At 48.9% G+C, this 22749-nt stretch overlaps 1 protein-coding gene across 3 annotated transcripts; it reads right to left on the reverse strand.

Annotated features, from left to right (window-relative positions):
- On the reverse strand, window positions 1937-21937 carry LOC8058329 (RING finger and transmembrane domain-containing protein 2). Of its 3 annotated transcripts, none has more exons than XM_021448306.1 (8): window positions 21141-21929; window positions 19623-19699; window positions 19232-19400; window positions 18491-18579; window positions 10648-10722; window positions 10491-10568; window positions 4817-4920; window positions 1937-2662 (listed from the first exon to the last, which is right to left on the reverse strand). In XM_021448306.1, exons 1-8 carry the CDS (start codon window positions 21709-21711, stop codon window positions 2557-2559), a joined length of 1269 nt encoding a protein of 422 aa, XP_021303981.1. In that variant the 5' UTR covers window positions 21712-21929; the 3' UTR covers window positions 1937-2556. The 3 variants fall into 3 exon arrangements, with proteins under 3 accessions (XP_021303981.1, XP_002440869.1, XP_021303982.1); XM_002440824.2 differs by having other exon boundaries at window positions 10648-10812; window positions 21141-21918; XM_021448307.1 differs by lacking the exons at window positions 10491-10568; window positions 10648-10722 and having other exon boundaries at window positions 21141-21937.

A 22749-nucleotide genomic window follows, 5' to 3' on the forward strand; every position in this document is an offset into this window, starting at 1 on the left:
CCGTTCTTGATCTCCTCCACTGTGTTGATTAGTCCTTTGAAACTGAGTTCTTAACCCTCTTTGATATTCGCGTCAACTCATATTTGCAATTTCAGATTGTGTGTTTATACTTTCTTGCTTGTGTTCTTCGATTCGCTTGCAGGAATAGCCTTCTTGGTGAGGTCAGTCAAGTTGTGCTTGGTTAATAACCAACGGAGCAGTGGTGTAACAGTTGCAGGATTCGAATCGTGTCTGATTTGAAGCTGGATCGCCAACGTCGACATCTCCACAAATCGAACTTACCGGTTACCTCTCAGAAGTTTGGGCCTGGTCCTCATCAGTCGCAACCACGTTTTAGCTAACCCTATTGAAGGACGAAGGTTTTTCACCTCCATCATCCTCGTTGATGCGGTGGTGGAGGTCACGGGCTCTGAGTTGAGATGCTCCACCGTCTCCGCGGGGCGCCTGCTCTCGCTCAAGGGCTACTCGCATTGTTGCAAGCACTTGTGGTCCTCCTCAAGCTTGGTCTCGAGCTCTACTCATCAATGTCCCTCAGGTGCTGGTATTGTAGCCCGATGCCTCGGATGCTCAAAGGGCATAATAGTCTAAGGAAGGGTATGGTCCCCTGGTCTCACAGCAGCATCGTCCTCGGGGGCTATCTCCTCGATTTCTAGGTTGAAGCACTCCTAAGAGGGGTCGTAATCTCCATCGTTAGAGTCAGAGGAACCGAAGCAGTAGTCGCTCACCGCAAGGAATCGGTGCAGAGCCTTAGAGTCACCAAGCCCAAAGAAGTCCGTACCAGCCTATGTGTCGCTGTCCTCCGAGGAGTCAACATATGTCGAGGCCAGTGTGGTTCCGATGAGGTCAAGGGTGGACCATAGGTGGTGGCCAGGTAGCTCCATGTATGCACTTAGAGAGGTGCCCACTAAGAAAGAGTAGGCCAGCGCGACGTTGCCATAGGGACAACGCGGTCGCCTTCCTTCTCGGCATCGGAGCCGGTTCCGAATGAGGTGATGGCGCCCCGAGACATGGGATCGAGGCGTCACCACTTGCCGCCAGCGCTCCCCCGAGGCTAGGCGTAAACCAAACATAAGCCTTTCGAGAGAGCATGCACCGATTGCCATATGGGAGGTGCTTTAGGACTGCAACGCAACCTAAGAGTTCCATCGGGTGTGTCCAAAATGATTTATGAGGTTATTGTACGTTCAGTACAAACTGTGCACTTGTCCTGCGTCAAGGTTAGCACCATCTCCAAATGGACCAAAACAATCCTCCACTTGAGCCTCATCACCATCAGGTTCGTTCAAAATGATTTTTGAGCTAATGGTATGTTTGATGCAAATCGTGCAACTATCTTACAACGACACTAACATTGTCACATTGTCAAAAAAAAACAAAAATGAGATTCCACATGGCCCCGTTCAAAATGATTTATTAACCTATAGTACATTTGGCACAAACTATGCACCTATCTTGCACCGACACTAACACTACATCCAAATAGACCGAAACAAGATTCCACATAACCCACATCATGTAGGAGTTTCATGGGTTGCATCCAGAATTATTTCTGAGTCTATGGTATGTTTGGCATAAACTGTGCATCTAGATTAAGTTTAAGAACCAGGATGATATAACAGTAAAGTTTGGGACTATCAGTGGACATTACCTAGATTGTATAGCAAAAGTGCATAACTATGTAAGAAACTATCAGTGATAATTTTGCTGCCATTAGCAACGCACCATCATAGATAAATTTCATACCACCCGTAGCTTAAGCCTACACTTTGACAGCACTATTCACAAGACGTTTTTCTCTGCTAGCAAAACATGAATGTGAAGCCTGGAGCCACCAACTCTGGCTCCATCGAAACTGTATCATGGAGCCGCCTGAGAGCCGGCCAATCAGGTCCCTACTACACATAACAAGCAGTGTAGAACTGTAGATGATTTAGCAGATCTGTGAACATGTCGCGTTTCTCAGCATTTACTACGTTGCAACGGGTGAAAATTTCTACTGTGGTTTTCAACAATTTCCATGTAACAACACTTACAGTTACATTCCTTTACCACTTTCCATTCGACAGGCAATTCTTGCTGCCTGTGCATGTCAATGCCACAGGCGGCACCTTTTTTTACTTTTTTCTTTTCTTTTTTTCTTTTTCTTTTTCTTTTTTTTTTTTTTGCAAGCCACAGGCGGCACTTTCAAATTTCAGTTACACCCAGGTAAGCCCACATGTGCAAAAAAAATACCAGAGTTTTACATGAGGCCTACAGCTGTCGGTCTCACCCGACCTCAACGTTCAAATCGTTTGTCCGGCAGGATTCTATAGGCTCTGAAAGCAGTTTGCTGGAAACATTTTACCACTGTTGCAACTAAAAAGCACTGTAAACTATTTGCTTGAAGATATATACAAACATAACGACTTGCACTGTCATGTGACTGTCTGAACGCTTCTCACATTGATCTCAACATTGAGGAAGATGATTTCACATGATAACAGAAAAGGACCTCCACTCGAGTTCTCCTTATGTTATAGCTTGTCCATGGTTATGTTAGGATTTTACCGCTTGCAGTCAGAACAACTGGAAGAATAGACTTGTAGAACCATCACCAAATGACCGAATATCAGCAGGCTTTACCAACGCTCTACACAAGGGACAAGTCCGCTCTCGCTCGAACCTAGAAACAGCATAATAGAAATCAGTCACTTCTAGTTTGTTATTAGATAATAGAATCACTGGCAAATTTAATGCAAACAAATAAGCATTGAGATACTACTCAAAACAAGAGAAATTTATGGGCATGTTCCAGCTCCATGACACCTTCACCTAGACAAGCTGCCCACTACTGGTACGTGGAGCCCGTATGTAATATTTATACCAGCGACGACAAGCAGAGCAGCTCAACAGGGACCGACTAAACATGAGCTCTGATTGTCATTTTCTTTAAAGTCATTTCAATTGGTTCCAGTTGTTTGGTTTGATAGCTAAAGGATTAATATAAAGTTGCTATGATTTTGGTTTGCTGAGGTTCTTCAAAGAAAGATTGACTTGCTGCTCTAGAACACAGTGCCATAAATAAAGCAAGAACAAGTTGGTTAGTCCTTGTTTATCTCTTTCACTCTCAGCTCCAGTGTAGCAACTAGCAAAGCATGACCCCACTCCTGTCAAGCACCCCTAGCTCCCCCTTGAAGCACCATGTCCTCAGCTAAATCACACATCTTTTAAAAAAAAAAAAACGCAGGACAGCTGCATTTCATTGTATTATAGAGATGAAAAATAGGGGGGTCCCCAACAGGATCCTCACTCATACAAGGACCAGATATGAGTGAGGCGATTACATATACACCAGGGTTAAACACATAGTGAACAAACACAACTCGATTTTAACTAAAAGGACCTAGTCTGCGAGTGCCAAATCAAGTCCTTGAAGCCTCTTCGCCCCCGCCATACACCAGAGGCTGTGCTCATTCTTCAACTCACTCCAGATCATGCTAAACTTAGGAGAAGCGCCCTCAAAAACACATGCATTCCTATGTCTCCAAATAACCCAGGCCCACATCTAGCTAGGGCAATAAAGAAACTAAGCAAGCCAAATCTATTTATCTTGCCCAGGTATACTAAAACTTTCTCCATTTTAAACTTTATATATTTAGCAAAGGTCCTCTTGCAAGTAAAGATACTCTAGAGGTTATGATAGTTATGCCTAGCTGCTTGTATCTTACTTTCCTGTTTTTACTATTCACTGTCTAAGTAGTTTCAGGTGCATGGTTTTTAAGGCGACAAGGCGAGCCACTCATTTGAGTCGCCTAGGCGAGCATAAGGCGAGGCAAGGCAACGCCATATGATTTTTATTAAAAACTTCAAGCAGGAGCATGGAGAAGGGATAAAAACGAAAATGAAAAATAAAAGAAGACAAGGGGGAAAAAAGAGGCCCAGCCCAGCAGACAGCCTGGCGAAGCTAGAGCAAATTAGAGGGGGATGCACTTAGCTTGTGGGTGCATAGACATCTTCCATGGAGGCCCCTGACTATCGTGAACGATCTAGGGCTGACCCTGCTCCTCTCCAACCTCCAGGTCTTCTCCCACCCGATCCTGTTCTCCATGTCCACTGCTGGAGCCGCCTTCTTCCAGATCTCCCCTCCCCTTCCTCACTGCAGCTGCCACCCCCTTCTAGATCTCCCCTCCCCTTCCCCACTGCTGCCACCGCTCCCCTTCTAGATCCCTATGCAAGATCCCCTGCTGCGGCCCTTCAAGAGCCAGAGCCGAAGGGGATGGAAGCAGAAATGGGTCGTTAGCCTTGCCTGGTCCCCCTCCAGTTCTTACTCTCTCTCCTCCCTCCCTTGCTCTCATTTTGCTGATTTTTGGCCGTGGTGTCCAGGACACCAGGTTTTTTCAGCACCTGGACCCCTAGGCGATGACCTAAAAACCATGTTCAGGTGTCTTAGCACCCAACTTAGGCATCTACTTTATGCAGTAGAATATGCTAGAGTAGGTAAAGCCACTTTGCTATATAAGCAGTGGCAGATCACCTTGTATCACAAGTATTGCAAACTCAGATTCGATCCAAGCGGCCTATGGCCAAGCTGCCCTCTGGGTATACCAAATCTGAGATCTACTTGTGCTCTTGGGCAACAGGTTAATGTAGTGGTATAGTCACACATACCTTTTTGTGATGCACTAGTACTTAAATTTGGCCTTTCTATTTTGAATAATACCCATTCCAAGACTCCAAAGGACACAGAAGAATACAGTAAACATATTCAACTAGATGCCTGATTCAAAACAAACACACAAAGGACAGTGCATATGGAACAGCAAGGAAAGAATGTTACCATTCGGAAACACAGTCTTCACAGAAAATATGTTTACAGCGAAGGAGAACAGGCACATGCATCTTTTCCTGGCAAATGGCACACATATCACCAGCAGCAAGTACCTGCATTATAGTCCCAACAATAAGAAAAAACCTAGAGAATTCTCAAATTCAAATCCTAAAGACTCAGGATAAAATCATGGATAACTTATATATTGGGAACTCATGATAGTCCTTTTTCAAAAAAAAAAAGGAAGAATCTAGTAAGCTTTCTCAAGGATACAGGTGATACCACAATAACATTTTTCCATTCATATACTGTGCAAGTGCCACAACATACTTTTCTGTATATACTGGGGCTAATTAACCGAAGTTAAGCTGTAAATATTACGGTCACAATATACTTGAGGATCTATTTGGTTAGCATTATGATTATCTGTTTGGTGAAAACTTTTTCAGACATATTATCATTTGGTATTTCAGTTAGCTGCTTTGTCTAAAACAAGTTGCAAAAGAGATATTGTTGGTTTCTGAAGCAACACAAATATGTTTCAAAGATTGGGACGAGGATCACTTAATATTTTGTTCTCGAACACACAGGAGAGCTGTGTATCATTTCATTAAGAGGAAAGAGTAATGGAGAGGAGAATCCCTAACCAAACCCACACCAATTCTTAATATAACCAAAACACAGATAATGTTGATTTCCAAAGGACCACTTCTTAATAATATAATGATGTGCAGCTATCTTGGCCTATATTGCGACTGAAGTTATAAACGATCTACAAGAAATTCTGTTGACTCTTTCAACAGCTACTTTCCCAACAGTAGCTTCAAATATATAAATTGCAGTCCACACCAAACACGCCCTAAATCTACAAGCCGCTGTAATGGGTGAAGGCTCCCTCCCTCTCTCTCTCTTTTTGCAAGGCTAATTAGACAAAGAACAAGAATTGCCACAGGCCCACCCTTTGCCCTAAATCTACAAAATATAATAGCAAAAACACTCCTTGAAAGAAAAAAAAAATCAGTTGAGGACTATAGAGGCTCACAGATGAAGGGGAGCCGACAGGGACACAAGGGATCGGAAAGGCGGCCGTGATGACAGGCTCACCGACAGCAAGTTCCTGGCCAGAGGGTCCCATGAGGGAGCACAGGACGCCACTGAGAAACCGTGGCGCTGAGCGCTGACTCACATGATGACTAGACAGGGCAAGGTGGAGGTTGGAAACAATATCTGCAGTATCCTTCACCACCACCACCGCACCCACACTTCTTCAATCATCTACCACAACCACAGTTCAGGTACTTGCTTAACTAGCACCAGCTTCGTCCACAACCTCCCAGAATCTGTCATCGGGCATTGTCCTGAATTGAAACCTCCAACTGCTGCACTATACTTTTTTTCCTCGAAAACGCAGGGGAGCTGCGCATCATTATATTAAGAAGAAAGGGTCTACAGCCCTACAACACATGCCACACACAACCCCACAAAACTCAGCAATTACATTTGTGCCTGAAAAAAAAAAGAAGTGGCAACCAAGAAAAACTAGCACTAAGCTAACCACCAAGGAGAGGGGCTGTCAAAAGAGGACAGACCCTTAGCTCCTGCTAGACTCCACAACCGGTGCTCTTCTCGAGAAAGGGTAAGAACACCACTATGGTAATGCTAAGAGAGACCTAGGTTTTTACCATGTTGGTGTGGAGCCAAGAGAGGACAGGTTCAAGCACTGCAATGGTATGGATAATTTCGGGGGTATTCACTATAGAGGAAGGGGATATTGATGAAGAGGGAATTTTAGAGAATCCGAAAAGATCGGCAACGAATCGTGCGCCCTGGATGGTGACCGTGGCTTGGCGACTGACACCAAGACACAAAGACACGCTCGTCGTTAGCCACCGTTGCCGTGAGACGAGGGCATCGTTGGAGAGGAAGACCGGTCTTCTGCGCTGCACCCTCAGAGATGAAACTGTGCGTCAAGCCCGTGTCCAGCAGCGCAATCAACGGAACACCTCCAACCGACACGTGGTACTGCAAAGTGTCGCTGACCCGGACACCCGCTACAGCATGCAACATGCAGGGAGTAGCACGGGTTCTCCGTGTCCACGGCTGCAGCGTCGAGGACGTCGTCATCCTCCACAGCGGCGTCCAGCAGAAACAGACCCTTGCAGAACTTGTTATGGCGGCGGGTGTATTTTTCATCACAATTAGCAAAGGCCAAGGCGGCGGCGCTCCTCTTGTTCAGCCGTTGATAGCCGCTTGATCTGGTGCCCTTCCAAGGTAACCGTGGCCGGTGCTGACGCCTTGGCGCTTGGCGGTGCAGGCAAGGCAAGGCAAGTCATGGTGCTGGTGCTGGAAGTAGAGCCTTAGGGGCCGGCCAAGCCTGGGACACCGCAGCCCCCGCTGCAGTTGCCCTGTACTGCTCCCGCAGCTCCATCTGCCGCGCCAGACTCATGGCCACAGCGAGGGATTGCAGGTTCTGGACCTGAACATCCAGGTTGAGTGGCGGCAATAGTCCTTCGATGAAAAGTTGGTCGCGCTGCGCCTCATCAAAACAGTCGGCGCGAGGTAGGAGGGCCTGGAACCGAACCTGATACTTAGCGACGGTCCCGGTGCGACGGCAATCAGCCAGCTCGAACAGCGGAGCCGAGCGCAAAGGCGGCCCATAGCGCAGATTGAGCAGCTCCATGAAGCGCCGCTAGGTCAGCATACCCTCATCTTGCTGCACCTGCATGTACCACAGCTGGGCGCCCTCCTCTAGATTATAGGAGGCCATCTAGACCTTCTCCTCCATGATTCGCTGCTGATGGAAGTAGGACTCGCAGCGATTCATGAAAATCAGTGGATCAGACTTGCCATCGTAGCGAGGAAAGTCCATCTTCTAGAATTTCAGTGGCCGATCATTGTGGTGTGCGCCAAACCCCAGCTTGCTGCCCGAAGAGGACGAGCGATCAGAGGTGATGGCTTGGATTGCCTTCGAATTCGCTTCAACGGAGGCCTGCAGAATTTGCACAGCTTTGGCGAGGGCATCGAGGGTGGCCTTTGAGGTCACCATTGTCGCCCATATTGCTGGCGCAGGAAGAGGCGGCGGACAGGGGGGTCGGCGGTGCGGCGGCTGCAGGTGGAGCAGGCAAGGATCTCCGGGAATGTGATATCACGTTGTCAAGGGCGTCGGGCCCTAGGGTAGCTGGCCCTCAACTACGGAGTTCGTAGTCTCCTGCCTTTCTGTTCAATCCAGTCGCTCCAGATCTGCCTGAGACAAAGCCTCCCTCACGGCTGGCTGGGCTTTGGTTGGAGGAAAGAGAGAGATTAGATGGAAATAATCTTGCTTGATCTCCAAGAGTCTGATTACATGGATATATATAGCCTGTGGCCCAAACTAACTGGAGGCTATTCCTCCCTAATTTGTAGGAACTAAAAATAGAAATAAATTCTAACTCTCCTACTCAGCCACGACTCGGTGGCTCCGCCTGCGCAAGCACCACACGCTGGGCACGTTCTGCTGCTCAGCGGATGTCCCTGGTGCGCCTGCGCCTAGTATATGAGCAGCCCCACATGACAACACCGGCCACCTGCTGCTCCACAGCTGCTTTCGTCGTAGTCTTGAAGCTCCCATAACTCACTGTCCCCAACACAATGGATACACATCCATGTAGACTGCTCCATGGAAAATGACGAGCAAGCAAGTCAAGAAGAGGCCAAATTTGGGCAAGCTCAGGTGGTGAACTGGAGGTCTGTGAGCATGCGATGCAAAGCGTTGGTTGTGCATTCTTCGGGACCAAGTGCCGGTGATTGAATAATTGAGTTTGCATTTTTGTTGATGGGGTTTGATTTTTGCAAAGATCATTGTTTTTTTGGGTGATTACTTATTCTGCATCGTCTACTCGTTTGCTGCGCTCGAATCAAGTGTTCCTTTCGAGTTTCCCCTCCTTGTTCTTGGATGAGATAGCTTCAGCTCGTGAGTTAAACGAGCCAGGTGGAGCTGGCAAATGAGCCGAGCCAAGCCAGCACTCTAGCTCGTTGCCTTGACGAGTCAAGCCAAGCTGGAGTCGAGCTAGCTCGATATCCAGCTTTACCTAGAGTGCAATTATTTCTCTAGTAGATCTTTAATAATAAAGTTCTGACTAGAGACAAACTAGCAAAAAGAAGAGGAAGTTGAGGGTAGTGGTTGTTTATTTTGTTCTAAGGTTGAATATGTGCAGCATGTCATTTTTGATTGTGCTATCGCAAAGCAGTGTTGGAGTATGATCTCTGATATTGTTAAGTGAAAGTAGGAGACAACCTGGTAGAGATAGGGAAATTTCAGCTTGTTAGAAGTAATCCTTGTGTTTAAGGCTTATATAGCTAAGTACTAGTAGTATATGGTCTTTTAGCTGGCTACTGACATATAGGTCGATTTACACCATATTCTAAGAATATTATTCTTAGACAGGAAGTCTAGCTGCTGCCTCCAACAGCAGGTACAAGTAGTCAATTTTGTTTTTACTTGTGCACAGCAGCAATATATGTAGTCAGTTGTTTTGCTTACTCCTTCAGTCCCAAAAAAACACAATCTAAGAGTTCAAAATTTGTATCAGAAAAATGCACATGTAGGTATCAGGGCTAGTAACCTAGGGTCAGACCCACACCAAAGGCCACCTGCCAGGTTGCCACCTCACTTATTTTTTTTAATCTAGCACACTAGAGAGAATTCTAGACATGGAGAGCTCTTTGTCATTAAGTATAAGGGAATTTTTGTCATTTCTCCACCACGTTGGTTTTCGCGCCCGGTCCTGGGGGACGGATGGAGTAGGCAGTCTGAGTAGTGCAGCTGTCCTGACAGCCTGCAGTTGTCGTTAATTTGTCTTTGTACAGTTGTTATATAACTGTTAGGAATGGCAGGTCAATTTGTAAACCTAGGTACTGCTATATATATGTAGGCATACTCAATATGAATCACAAGCTAGTTTGCTTCAAAGAAGCTGTCTTCTAAACTCCAGCTACTCTATCCACCTCTGCTCATCCTATAGGCTATAGCTGCTGCACTTCTAACATGGCTTAGTGATAAAAAGCACGGTACTCCTAATATTGTTACTTCTGCAGTTCGTGAAGTATTTGAAAACTGAGAAATGAGATTTGTTTTCAGAAAACAGGCTGGAAAAGCATGGAGATGCTGCTGTTCAGGATAGCTCGGCTTCTCCAGAATTGGATAATTCTGTGCCCACCAGAAACGAAACAGCTATTGAAACTCATTTTGGAGGAGATGAAGTCTTCAGCAAGAAGGGTCTTGTGGCTACACAACTGAAGTTTCAAGGGCACCCACAGACGATTTCCCAGTTCTGGGCAGATTGGGAAGGTTAGAACATGTTTGCAGTCAAAGACGAAATTGCTGGAGAGAAGTGGTTACCTTCTTCAGACCTTTGGAGGAAAGATTTTTAAAATAGTACGGAGTTGATGCAATGTTCTTTAGTTTTCAGAAACTTTGGATGGTGAGATAGTTTCCCTTTTTAGATTCTGTTTCAGGATGAGATATCATCCAGTACGCTGTAAGGGATTTGTCTTTTCACTTTAGTTGAAATACTAGGGCATGAGCCCTAAAACTCTAAAAAATAGTTAACAGTTTAAATAATATCACTTTGGGCTGCCTAATACCTTGTTACCAGTTATTGGAAAGAACAAGCTAGTGACATGACCAGCCAAAGATCTCCTTTACCTGTTCTGCAGTCGCATAAGATCCATAATGCACATCTTTGCGTGAAAGTGCTTTCACTGCGGCCAAGAATGACTGAACCTGGAAGCCACAATGTCAAGAATAAGAAGTATGCTTTCAAGTAAGTGATTTATAAATGGGGAGCGGCAAACAGTGGTACCTTCTCGACAACCGAAGTCAACTTGAAAGTCAGATACAGCCCAGTGGTTAAAGATGAGAAAAGACTCCCATATTCCTTGTTCAGAAAGAAACGGTACCAAACAGGAGTTGGCAACAAAGCACGATAAAGAAGCAGAAGGTACTCTACGAGGGTTAACATTTGACCCTAAAAAGGAAGAATTGTAGACATGTTACTATAACATTCTGCAATACTAATCAGTTGTTCTAACAGATGGAAAGGAAAGGAAAGGTAAGGGTAGGGTAGGGTAGGGTAGGGTAGGGTAGGGTAGGGTAGGGTAGGGTAGGGTAGGGTAGGTAGGGTAGGGCAGGGTAGGTGAGGTGAGGTGAGGTGAGGTGAGGCGTGGTTGAGGGTTAAGCCTAGTGTTGATCTCTCTATGTATCTAGTTATCTATCTAGCTATTTACTATTCACTGTAATGCTGTTTACAGCTGATGCTTTAGCATCTAGGTAGCATCTACTTTATGCAATACAGAATATGCTGTAGTGGTTGAACTCTTTCTTGTAAACCAAGTATGCTTTGCCTATATAATGTAATAAGCGGCCTATGGCCAAGCTGCCCTCTGACAGACCAAATTCCCCACTCCAAATTGTCTTACCTGGCCAACAATTGGTATCTAGAGCCTAGGTTTTGACAGAGCTCAGCCATGTCCACCTCCAGCGAGCAGAGACACTGCGCAGCCACTGCCGCCGCCACTGTGGTCATCAACCCCCGTGCTGCAGCAGGCGGTGTGCCAGATCCGGACGCTGATCATGCCACTCACCTTGCTGCTGCTGAGGCTCAGGCCGCAGCGTCCACCACCAACTTGCTGCGAGCGGGGATGGAGAGGCAGCCCAGAGGATCGCGGAGCCCTACACGGCGCCATGCTTCATCACCATCGCCGGAGTGCAGTCGTGGACGCGGAGGCTGTCACGGGTCTCCTGCGGCCATCCAGACGACGTACAAGGACTCTAGCGTGGGCACACCGTGGTCAATGCTCACCAGGACAGACTACCACGAGTGGAGACTGCTCATGAAGGTCAAGATGCAAGCTCGCCCGTCATGTCGTACCACGACGATCAGCGAGCGCTCGAGGCTATCCTCACCGCCATCCCTCTAGAGATCGGAGCCCCGCTCGCCGACAAGGTCTCTACCAAGGAAGCGTGGGACTCCATCGCTGCAACGTACATCAACATCGACCGTGTCCGTCAGGCAACTTTGCACTGGCTTTGTCGGGACTAGGAAAACCGCTCCTTCCACCCTGGTGAGCAAATCAAGGACTTTGCCATTCATCCCTCCACTCTGAAGCAGCAAAAGGCGCGTCACGGTGATGAGGATCTCATAGAGGAGCGTGTGGAAGAGAAGCTGTTGCACGATGTGCCGAAGTACTCCTAGCTCGTGATCGCGATAGAAACTCCACAACTTCGACGACCTCACTGTCGAGGTCACCAAGAGGATGAAGACAGTGGACGATCGCGAAGCACCTCCCACCGAGCTGATCACCATCGGCAGCAAGCTGATGTATACCGAGCAGTGGCTCGCTCAGCAGAAGAAGGGAGGAGATGGCTCATCCAACTTGTCCAAGGAGCATCGTCATTGGATTCTTTGTCAACAGAATCTAAGGCATTGGATTCCTAATGTTGCAACAATGGCATCAACAATTTGTAGACATTTTAACTGGATTGCATTGTCTTTACAAAGTTCACATACCCTTGCAAGTACAACAATCACTTAGTCTGGCATTGGATTCTTTGTTAGCGGAATCAGCCGCCTGCCTGTTCGCACTAGAAGCAGCGGAACACTTCGGAATTTCCCGAGACAGATTCAAGTACGGGAAGCGATCACCTTGACTACTCATGACCTCGCTACTAATGGAATTTTGTTCAGGTGTATTCGTAACCTATTAGAAGATCATTTTAGCTGTACAAAGGTTATGAATGCTCCACGTGCTTGTAAATTGTCTGCGCATGAGATTGCTAAAAGATGGGTACGAGTTGGGACCCAGGTCAATCTTCTGTGTGGAGCGATCCCCTCCTAGATTTTGCAAATGTCATTGTAGCTCGTGATTTGGATGAGCTCACGTTGATTATGTTAGTCGCTGAATTCTTACTCTTGGTAGTAGCAGAATTCTAACTCTCATTGAGGGAGAGGATGACACTAGGAGTTGGGACAATTTTCTGGTATTATTTCTCACACAATGCCATGCCAACCTAAAGGGTTGGGATACATATTTATAGGCTGCTATTCAGCCAAGCATATGCCAAGATGCTAGTCCGAAATGCTAGTCTAAGATGTTGTCCTAGTCTAACTGTTGTCCTAAGATGCTGTCCTAAAGATGTTGTCCTAAAGCTAGTCCAAGATGTTGTCCTAAAGCTAGTCCAAGATGTTGTCCTAGATGAGCAGCAAAGACCACCATGCAGCAGGGTCACAAGGACCATGTGCTGCAGCCCCACAAAAACCACATTACAAAGACTTATCCATCATTCTCCCCCTAAGTCTTGTGCGTTGTCTTGTGGGAAAGTTGAACCATCTCGATCCTAGAGCAGAGCTCAAGGAACTTGACCCTCCCAAGAGGCTTGGTGAGCAGGTCCGCAAGCTGTCCTTGGTGTCGATGTAGCTTGCCTTGATGCTTCCTTCATCCAAGCAGCCTCGAATGAAGTGGTACTTCACCCGGATGTGCTTGCTCCATTCATGGAAAACGGGGTTCATTGCCAGGGCCAAAGCGAACTTGTTGTCCACCCTGAGCTCCACCGCTTCAGTGTCTCTACCGAGGAGATCACCAAGTAGTCGAGCAAGCCAGAGCGCCTGAGTCGTCGAAGCGGTGGAAGCCGGTATGTACTCAGCCTCGCAGCTGGACAGGGCCACCACCTGCTACTTGCCGAGGCAGAGGAGAATCTCGCTTCTGCTCTTGCTGGTGTCGATGTCGCCCATGTGGTCACTGTCATTGTACCCGACGAAGTTTGCCGTGCCAGGGCACCTCAGGTAGTAGAGACCGTGGTCAAGAGTCCCCACAACATAGCGGATGATCCTCTTCACAGCCTGTTGGTGCTCAATCATCGGTCGTTGCATGAACCGACTAACGTAGCGAACAGAGAACGCCAAGTCTGGTCGGGTGTGGGCGAGGTAGCGAAGGCTCCCCACAAGACGCTGATACTGCGTAGCGTCCACCTCCTCCGTCGTGTTGTCGCGGCTCACCTTCAGCCTCTCCTCCATCGCTAGCTCAACGACGCGCTTGGCGTAGGCGGTTTGTCGAAGAAGCGTGATCCCGGAGTCATCCTGGTGTACCTCTATCACTAGGTAGAAAGAGAGAGGCCCTAGGTCACTCATCTAGAAGGTGGCCTTCATCTCTTCCTTGAATGCCACCACCTCCGCATCCTTGATGCTAGTGATCACCAAGTCGTTGACGTAGACACCCACCAGCAGGGCATTTCCTCCACTACCCCACCAGTAGATGGCCGCCTCGTGCGTGCTTTGCTCAAAGCCTATCCACACCCTCGGTGCCTGCCGCAAGCCATAGAGGGCCTTGTGCAGGCGGAGCACCTTGCCCTCCTTGCCAGGAATCGCAAATCCCGGCGGCTGATGCACATAGACCTCCTCCTTCAAGTCACCGTTAAGAAACGCCGACTTGACATCCATATGATGAACACGCCAGCCCTCCTGGGCAGCTAGCGCAAGGAGTCGCACGGACTCCATCCGTGCCACGGGAGCGAAAGCGTCGTCGAAATCGACCCCCTCCTACTGCACGAAACCTCGTGCCACCAAGCGAGCCTTGTGCTTGACGATGGCGCTGGCTTCATCCCTCTTCAGCTTGAACACCCACTTAAGGGTGATCGCACAGTGACCACGAGGGAGGTCAGCAAGCTCCCAGGTGCGGTTATTCTTGACTGCATCCATCAACTGCATCGCGGCACGCCATGCCGCGTCTCTCGGCCTCTGCAAAGGACCGAGGCTCACCGTCATCACATGCAAGGTGCAACTGTGCCTCCAGGTCATTAGGCACCAATCCCGACACCGGCTGGTCACTGAGTAGGTTCTCCATCATACGGTACCGCAGCTGCTCGCCATCGTGATACCCGTCGATGCGCTCCTCGTCGTGAGTGGGGAAGCGAACTCCAGCGGGTTGTGCTCGACATGAGCTGGTGCTGGAGAAGACATGCCCGGAAGAGTGGTTGTCGATGCTAGAGCATGTGGCATCGCCGGCTGTGGTGGTGTCAGCGAGGGATTCGGCGCAGCTGAAGTCGTGGCTGGAGAGTGTGGTGTTGGTGTACAAGACATTGGGGTCGATGGAGACTTGGGGGCTGAGGTAGGCATGCTCGGTGAAGAAGAGCTGCCTACTCCCCTAGCTCCCACAAAGTGGACGTGCTCGACGGTGAAGTCGTCATATGTCAAAGTCGAGCCGTTGTCCACCGCCTTGTCCCACGCCCATCCTCGCCCTTCGTTGAACACATCGTCTCGCGTCGTATGCACACGCTGTGTTTTTGGGTCAAGGACGCGGTAGGCCTTCAAGCCCTCCATGTAGCCAACGAACACTCCCAGAATGCTCCTGTCGTCGAGCTTGCCGATGTGGCCAAGCTCCTTGGCGAACGCGAGGCAGCCGAAGACCCACAAGTGGGAGACCGCCGGCTTGCGCCCATGCCAAGCCTTGTATGGCGACCTGCGCGCCTTTGTGGGCGAGCAGTTGAGGATGTAGACGGCCGTCACCACCGCCTCTCCCCAGAAGACAGTCAGCTAATAGTCAGCTGCTTGAGAAGAGTCGTCTGGTTGTGTCGCTCAACGACGTCGTTCTGTTGCGGGCTATATGGCGCGGAGTAGTGGCATCGAATGCCCTCATCAGCAATACGACGCGAATTTAGCCGCCGTGAATTCACCGCTGTTGTCGGTGCACAGCACGCGCAGCTTGCGGCCGCTCTCCGCCTCCGCAGCAGCCTGCGTGCGCCTAATGGCGTCCGCAGCCTCCCTTGCTGCCGAGGACCATCACCCACATGTAGCGGAAGAGGTCATCGAGGAAGTGGCGTCGTCCTCCCAGTGTGGCCGGTGTCACCCCATGCACGAGCTCGAGCCTTTCCTTGGCTCGGAAACTCGCCCACTAGGGAAAGGGGAGTCGCCTCTGCTTCGTCAACACACAAACATCACAGAACTGCTCCACATGGTCAAGGCACGGCAGGCCTCGCACCATCTCCATGGCACTAAGCCGCTTCAAGGCCTCGAAGTGAAGGTGCCCGAAGCACTCGTGCCACTGCCACGCCTCGTCGTCCCGATGAGCAGCGAGACAAAGGGATTGTGCCACCTGCACGTTGAGGACATAGAGTCAATTTGCGCCTTTGGTTACCTTGGCAAGAAGGCGACGACTGCGGTCCCAAATCCTCATGACCCCGTGCTCGATCTCCACGTGCGAACCGTTCTCATCCAGCTGTCCCAAGCTGATGATAGAGTTCCTCATTGCGGGGATGTAGTAGACTACGATGAGCAACCTGTGCTCACCAGACATAGTGGTGAAGATGACAGAGCCGACGCCCTTGATCTCCACGCCAGAGGCGTCCCCAAACTTGAAGAAGCCTCAAACGTTGGAGTCTAAGCTCAGCGAAGAACTCCCGTTGACCGATCATGTGATGGGTGGCGCCGGTGTCAAGGCACCACCCGTTAGTCTTGTCATTGTCGGAGTCGTAACCAAGGAGGGCATGTGCTTTCGGCTCGGCAAGGTGGAGAGCCGCTACGTTCAGTGCTGCTAGAGGTAGCTCGATGCTAGCATGTGCTATGAACAGAGCCGGCTCCTACACCTGTGCGACGTGGGCCTAGCCGTGTCGTGGCTGTTGACATTCCTTGGCCCAATGGCCAAGCTGGCCGCAGTTGCGGCAGGCATTGTCTCGTGGCTTGTGTTGGTCAGCAGCACTGCCCTAGGCGCCTCCGCGGCCATCACCCTCGGCACGTACTTGCGCCCCGGCCTAGGCGCCTTTCCGCGCCTTGCGCGGCTTGCCACACTTGCAGCCACCTGTTGTAGAGGAGGACTGCCCCTTCTTGTCACCTTGGCAGGCATCCCACTACTCCCGAGTGAGGAGCTTCCCACCAATGTTCACGGGCCCCAAGAGAGACTGTGGCTCATCACTGTCGACGACCTTGAGGCGACCTATCACCTCCTTGATCAACATCGTGGAGAGGTCCAGCAAAGACTCCCGAGCGAGCCATCTGCTTGTACTTCTCGAGGATGCAGAGAAAGAGCTTCTCGACAACTCTCTCCTTGTTGTAGGTGTCGTCGCCGAACTGCACAAACTTCTGCAACATAGTGTTGAGACGGAGAGCAAAGTCATCAACGTCCTCACCTGGCTTGAAGGCCATGTTCTCCCACTGCTTGCGAAGTGCCTGCAGCGTGGACTTGCAGGCGCGATCGCTGTCGATGCGTGCTGCAGCGATGGCGTCCCAAGCCTCCTTGGCAGTTCGATTGTTCGAAAGCGAGAACTGCATCTCGAGCGGGACTGCAGCAATAAGGGCATCCAGCGCCTGTCAATCCTGGTCGTAGTCGACGTCGCCGTACTAGACTGCCTCCCACATGTGCCGCACCTAGAGCCTCACACCTTCATCAGTCTTGGTGAGAGTAGGCCACCCACCACCAGGGCCAACATCCCTGACAACAGCCTGGAACCGGTGGTAACCACGGTTCCGGTCTTGGGAGAGAGTCATGCCACCTATGAAGGCCGCACTCTCCATCAACCCATCCGCCACAGTTGTCATGCGCTCCTCCAGGAGCGCCACCGCCGTGCGCACCTCCTCTAGGGGCGCCGTTAGCGCAACCGCGCCTGTCTGGGCTGCCACCGCGTTCGTGAGCGTGAGCGCAGCTGCCCACCGCACCACCCGCTCTCGTGCTGCCTCCCTCACCAGCACGTCGAGGCCTGCATCGGCGCTACAATCAGCAGAGATGGAGCTACTAACGCTGCCGCACAGAACCTCGACCTCCACTGCCGCTGCACGTGCTGCATCTGCTGCCGCCGCTGCTTTTGCCTTCGCTCTGGCTGCTACCAGCTCCGCCGCTGCCAACCTCGACGCCCTTGCCGCCGCTACAGCAGTCTCTTCCGCCGCTCACTCGCGTTTCTCTGCCGCGGCAAGCTCGGCCTCCTGCCGACTCTGCGTGCTTGAGGCGATCGGGCGCTGAGACTGCCCTGCGGACATGGCGGACTACTGGGGAGCTGCTGTGTGGAGAGAGTGCTGCTTCAAACGAGCTGCTGCTCGCCTGCGCATAGGGAGAGGAGTGAGAAGGCTGGGGCTGCTGCGAGGCTAGGAAAGGGGATGAGCAGAAGATGCTAATGCTACATAATAGTATGGCTCTGATACCGAATGTTATTCGCTGAATTCTTACTCTTGGTAGTAACAGAATTCTAACTCTCATTGAGAGGATGACACTAGGAGTTAGGACAATTTTCTGGTTTTATTTCTCACACAATGCCATGCCAACCTAAGGGGTTGGGGATACATATTTATAGGGTGCTAATCAGCCAAGCATATGCCAAGATGCTAGTCCGAGATGCTAGTCCTAGTCTAACTGCTGTCCTAAGATGCTGTCCTAAAGTCCACGATGCTGTCCTAGATAAGCAGCAAAGACCACCATGCAGCAGGGTCACAAGGACCATGTGCTGCAGCCCCACAAAGACCACAGTACAAAGACTTATCCATCAGATTAATGAAAGGCAATGAGGGCCAATCTTGAGATAAAAAAAGAAGCACCACTTTTAACACATACAATTTGTGGAAGTTATGTTTATACAATAACCAATAGCAGACATGATCTAAGAACTACGAACATGAAAAAACAAAAAATGATACACAACAAAGCATAAGAATTTGAAAAATATGTCACCTGTCTACGGTAGTTACGACCTCTGCAGTTCTTGTAGTATAGAAGTAGCATGCATTTGACAGCCATTGCTGCTTGGCGGACCGTTGTATCTGGAAGTAACTCATGGTTATACATCAAATGCTCATAGCATTATATCGGCTATAGCCCAAAAAATTCAAATACTTTTGTTCATTTCTAAAAGAATGTTTTCTTAAAAACAATAAATGACATTGAATTGCAATAGGCTCAAGGAAACCCAATATCCCAATCAGTTTTGTCATTCAAGCATTACTTCTTTTCTTGTACGGCTCCATGTTGAAATTATATTAACTCAGGATCAGGTGTTGTGATTTCGTTAAAGAAAACTTCATGAATTTACAAGATTCTACAATGACTCAATGGAAAAAGTTGATGACAAGAAAAAAGTCTGTGTGAAAGAGGTAAAATAGTAGTCTCTCTGTTGTACCTTATAAATCTTTTTTTCCTCACACATACCTTATAAAATCAAACAGTATGGTTAATGAATGAAGAACAAAAGAAAATCAAACATGCTAGAGCATATCAACACTTGGGGAAGTAAAATGTATGAAAGTTCATTTTCAGTTTCAGCAGTCAATAAAATGTGTTCAATATAACCAGATATTTCAGAAGATCAATATCTAATCTATAGTAAACTAGAGAAAGCCAACTGTATATAGCTTAAAGAATATTTAGTTGTAATGCAATTGAGAAACTATATGGCCAAATTCAAATTAGTAATACCATTGACCATGATGACAAAAATTGCATGCCAGAATGGTGGTATATCTTTTGGAGGAAGCATGAACAAAGGTCTGAGAAGATCATCATTCCTGTACCACCAATATACGCCAAACACGTGAATCATGAAGATTACTGTAATACCAATGAGTACAGATATTTTTCTCTCGCCCTGTAAAAGCATGCACGAGTTGGAAATATAAGATACTAGTAATAACAAGCTATTACATTATCAAATAGATTAATTTAACACAGTGGTAAAACATAACTCAAGATCAACTGATGAGCTGATATAGATCGCATTATGTATTTGCTGTTCTAATTTCCCAATGGACAGCATAGAAGTAAGGTCACTATGAGATAAGAACATGTATAAAGTAATGCGTCCTCAAACCTTCAAAGCAGTTTGCTTCCTCAATATATCATTCGACTTGAACATTACTGCAGCAATCCAAATTGTGACAAAGAAACCTGCACACAAAGCAATTCTTCCATTAGTGGGCACTCAGGCACTAACAACCTTTGCTCCAAAAAAACAGAGTGATTGGAAGGATAATAACTTATTATAGAGTTACATGGATAACTGACCATTCATCATAGTGGCAGAAATAATAACAAAGGGCACTTTCAGGCTATTGGAAGTATAAGAAATGCTGGACAATAACAGCATAGATATGACTGCTATAATGCTCAGGTTGATGCACACTCAAATGAAGCAACACAAAAATGTAACAGTATTTTTTAACCTTAGTTTGACATTCTGACATGCATGTTCCATTCCCCAAAAGAGTAAAAAGTTCGTATTGAAAGAAAGTTGTCCCATAAGGCCCTGTTTAGATTGAGGATGAAAATTTTTTGGATGTCACATCGGATGTGTCGGAAGGATGTCGGGAAGGGTTTTTAGAAACTAATAAAAAAACAAATTACATAGCTCGTCAGGAAACTGCAAGACAAATCTATTAAGTATAATTAATCTATCATTAGCACATATGGGTTACTGTAGTACTTAAGGCTAATCATGGAGTAACTAGGCTTAAAAAGTTCGTCTCACGATTTTCAACCAAACTGTGTAATTAGTTTATTTTTTTATCTATATTTAATATTCCATGCATGTGTCCAAAGATTCGATGGGATGGATGAAAAAATTTTAGGTGAGTAACTAAACAGGGCCTAAAACTCATAAGGATGCTGCAACAGACCTGACAGACAAATTAAATGCGTGGAAAGGTTGATGCATATGTACTACATTGCCAAGCTAGAAAGATATGAGCACATACAAGGAATGCCTATTGTGGTAAATGTAGATGTGCTTCTTCAAGCCATCACTTCAGAAATGCAGAGAAACTCGATCAGATAAGAAAGGAGAATCAACAACTCCTAACTACACAGGAGCCTGATTTCAGAAAGTTCAATTGCTACGATAGCACAGCTAACATTCCAGACCAACTCCAATGCTTTCCACAATGGACTCAATAACCGAATAAGGTCAAAGATCAGCACAACAAACATAAATTCTAACAACATTAGGAGCCCAACCAATGCAGCTGAAAACAACAGAAGTAAAACCCAGATTATTGAAACCACAACATACAAAGTAGATTATATTATATATGCCCTCCCATAGTAGGACAACAGGATAGCACAGGCTAACTTCAAACATTAATAGAAGTGGACTAAGCAGTTATATTCCTTCAACTACATCCTTAGAATTCACAGCAGAAAGAAGTCTAGCCTAATGAAAAAAATAAACATAAGCAAACAAAGTTCTTGTGGATTTAAGACCAAATTCCTCGTTTGCTTAACAGTCTTACCACTTGTTAACAACTAGAGTTGCCACAGTGAGGTCGCACAAGTGCACAACGTTCCAGAAGTACCAAACGCACCTTTAGAACGAGAGAGATATGAAGCAAACCTTGGAGATGCTGCCGTATGAAGACGACGAGTAGAAGCAGCGAGAACGGCAATATCTGTTCGATCCACCGCGCAACGTGGTGCACGTCGTACCGCTGGTACGCGCGGTCCCCGCCCCCGTTCCCCGACGTGCCGGCCCCACCACCGTTTGTTTCCGCGTCCGTAGCGCCTGCTCCCCTGCCCGCAGCGGACGCCTGGTCCACCTCAGAGCCGGCGGTCGTCTCGATCAAGTCCTCGGACGAGGTCCCCGCGGCCGGCCCGCCCGTGGCCTCCGTGTCGCCTGGGCCGCCCTGGATCCGGATCGAAACCTCCCCGTCCACAGCGGCGGCAGCGGAGAGAAGGCCATCAACCTCCGACGCCGACAACGGCGACGAGGGACCCGCGGACGGGTGGTGCGCCGCCAGGGCAGGGCCGGACTGGACGACGCCGGAGTACTCGAGGAGGACCGCGAGGGGGGCCTGGAGGAGGCTGGAGGCGGAGAAATTGAGGCCATATCGGCGGAGGCCAGAGGGCGCGAAGCCAGCGCTCTGACTGGGCCCCCGGCGATCGGAGCCCCCAGCCGGTGGGTCCATCGCCGTCGCCGGCGAAACCCTATATGCCGGCGTCGCACGCGGAGCGGGCCCGACGACGCGGAGACCTCTCGAACGGGAGATTCGGGAGATTCGTTGGCTTGGGTTTGGTCTTCTTCACCTTTTGTTTATGGTTCGGCGTCTGCCTTCACAATAGCACCCTTCGGCGAGGGCGTGTTTGTGGGAAATTTAAACTAGTTTTAGAATGAATTAAACATTTGTCACCAAAACAGTTGTCTCCCCCACCCAACGCGGCCCATTGTCACGGGCCATGAGGAGCCGTGTCCGCCTCAGCAGGTCCTCGATGTCCTAACCTCTAGCAGCTTAAGGAGCTCGAGGCCAAACTCGAGGAGAAACACATACGCCAACGCCAGCTATGCGAGACCCTAGAGTAGGATTAGCCCGCTCGAGGGGACGGGGGAGCAATCCGACATCGCGCTCGTAACGTCAATCGACGCATCATCGATGATGCTTGAGGAGAGGATCCCCCTCTCTTTAGCATGGCTAGCCAGAATGTGATGGCTGCTGCGCTACTCCTTAGGGCGATGCCTGAGCCCTCCACCCCTAAAGGGAGGCGCATGCGCTAGGGGCTCCAGGGACTCCTAGAACATGTTGTGGTGCATAACGCCGAAAGTTCTGCATCACAGCATCAAAGTTCATGAGCTGAGCGGGCCAAGAACCAATCCTCCAGGAGAGGGCGGCCTCAGCACGTGTGCCTGAACCCGCCAATCCCCAGGGAGGAAACAAGGCCAAGTCCATGCTCGAGCGGGTCAGCACCAACGTCGATGCTCGAGCTACCCTTGACGCTCGGCACCGCGATAGGGAGAGGCCGAGTCCCAGAGATACCGACCGCGATGGGGCGGGAGGTACAACCCCGAGCACGACCTCAACACGTCGCTCAAGCCTCCGGGCCCCCATGTCTTTAGTGAGGCAACCCGCAGGGCCAAGTTCCTTGCCCGATTTTGCCAGCCAGCCAATCTCACCAAATACTCAGGGGAGACGAATCCTGAACTCTAGCTCACGGATTACTGCCTAGCGTGC

Source organism: Sorghum bicolor, chromosome 9, assembly GCF_000003195.3.
Source record: "Sorghum bicolor cultivar BTx623 chromosome 9, Sorghum_bicolor_NCBIv3, whole genome shotgun sequence".
Taxonomy (NCBI): domain Eukaryota; kingdom Viridiplantae; phylum Streptophyta; class Magnoliopsida; order Poales; family Poaceae; genus Sorghum; species Sorghum bicolor.

What these genes read in the sequence shown, in the direction of transcription:
- LOC8058329 (XM_002440824.2), bottom strand. Translation starts at nt 21,711, where the DNA reads ATGGACCCACCGGCTGGGGGCTCCGATCGCCGGGGGCCCAGTCAGAGC. An exon ending in GTCGTAACTACCGTAGACAG is followed by an intron (nt 10,813 to 18,490) that starts GTGACATATTTT and finishes CTTCCTTTTTAG; the next exon opens with GGTCAAATGTTAACCCTCGT. An exon ending in TGACTTCGGTTGTCGAGAAG is followed by an intron (nt 10,569 to 10,647) that starts GTACCACTGTTT and finishes TGTGGCTTCCAG; the next exon opens with GTTCAGTCATTCTTGGCCGC.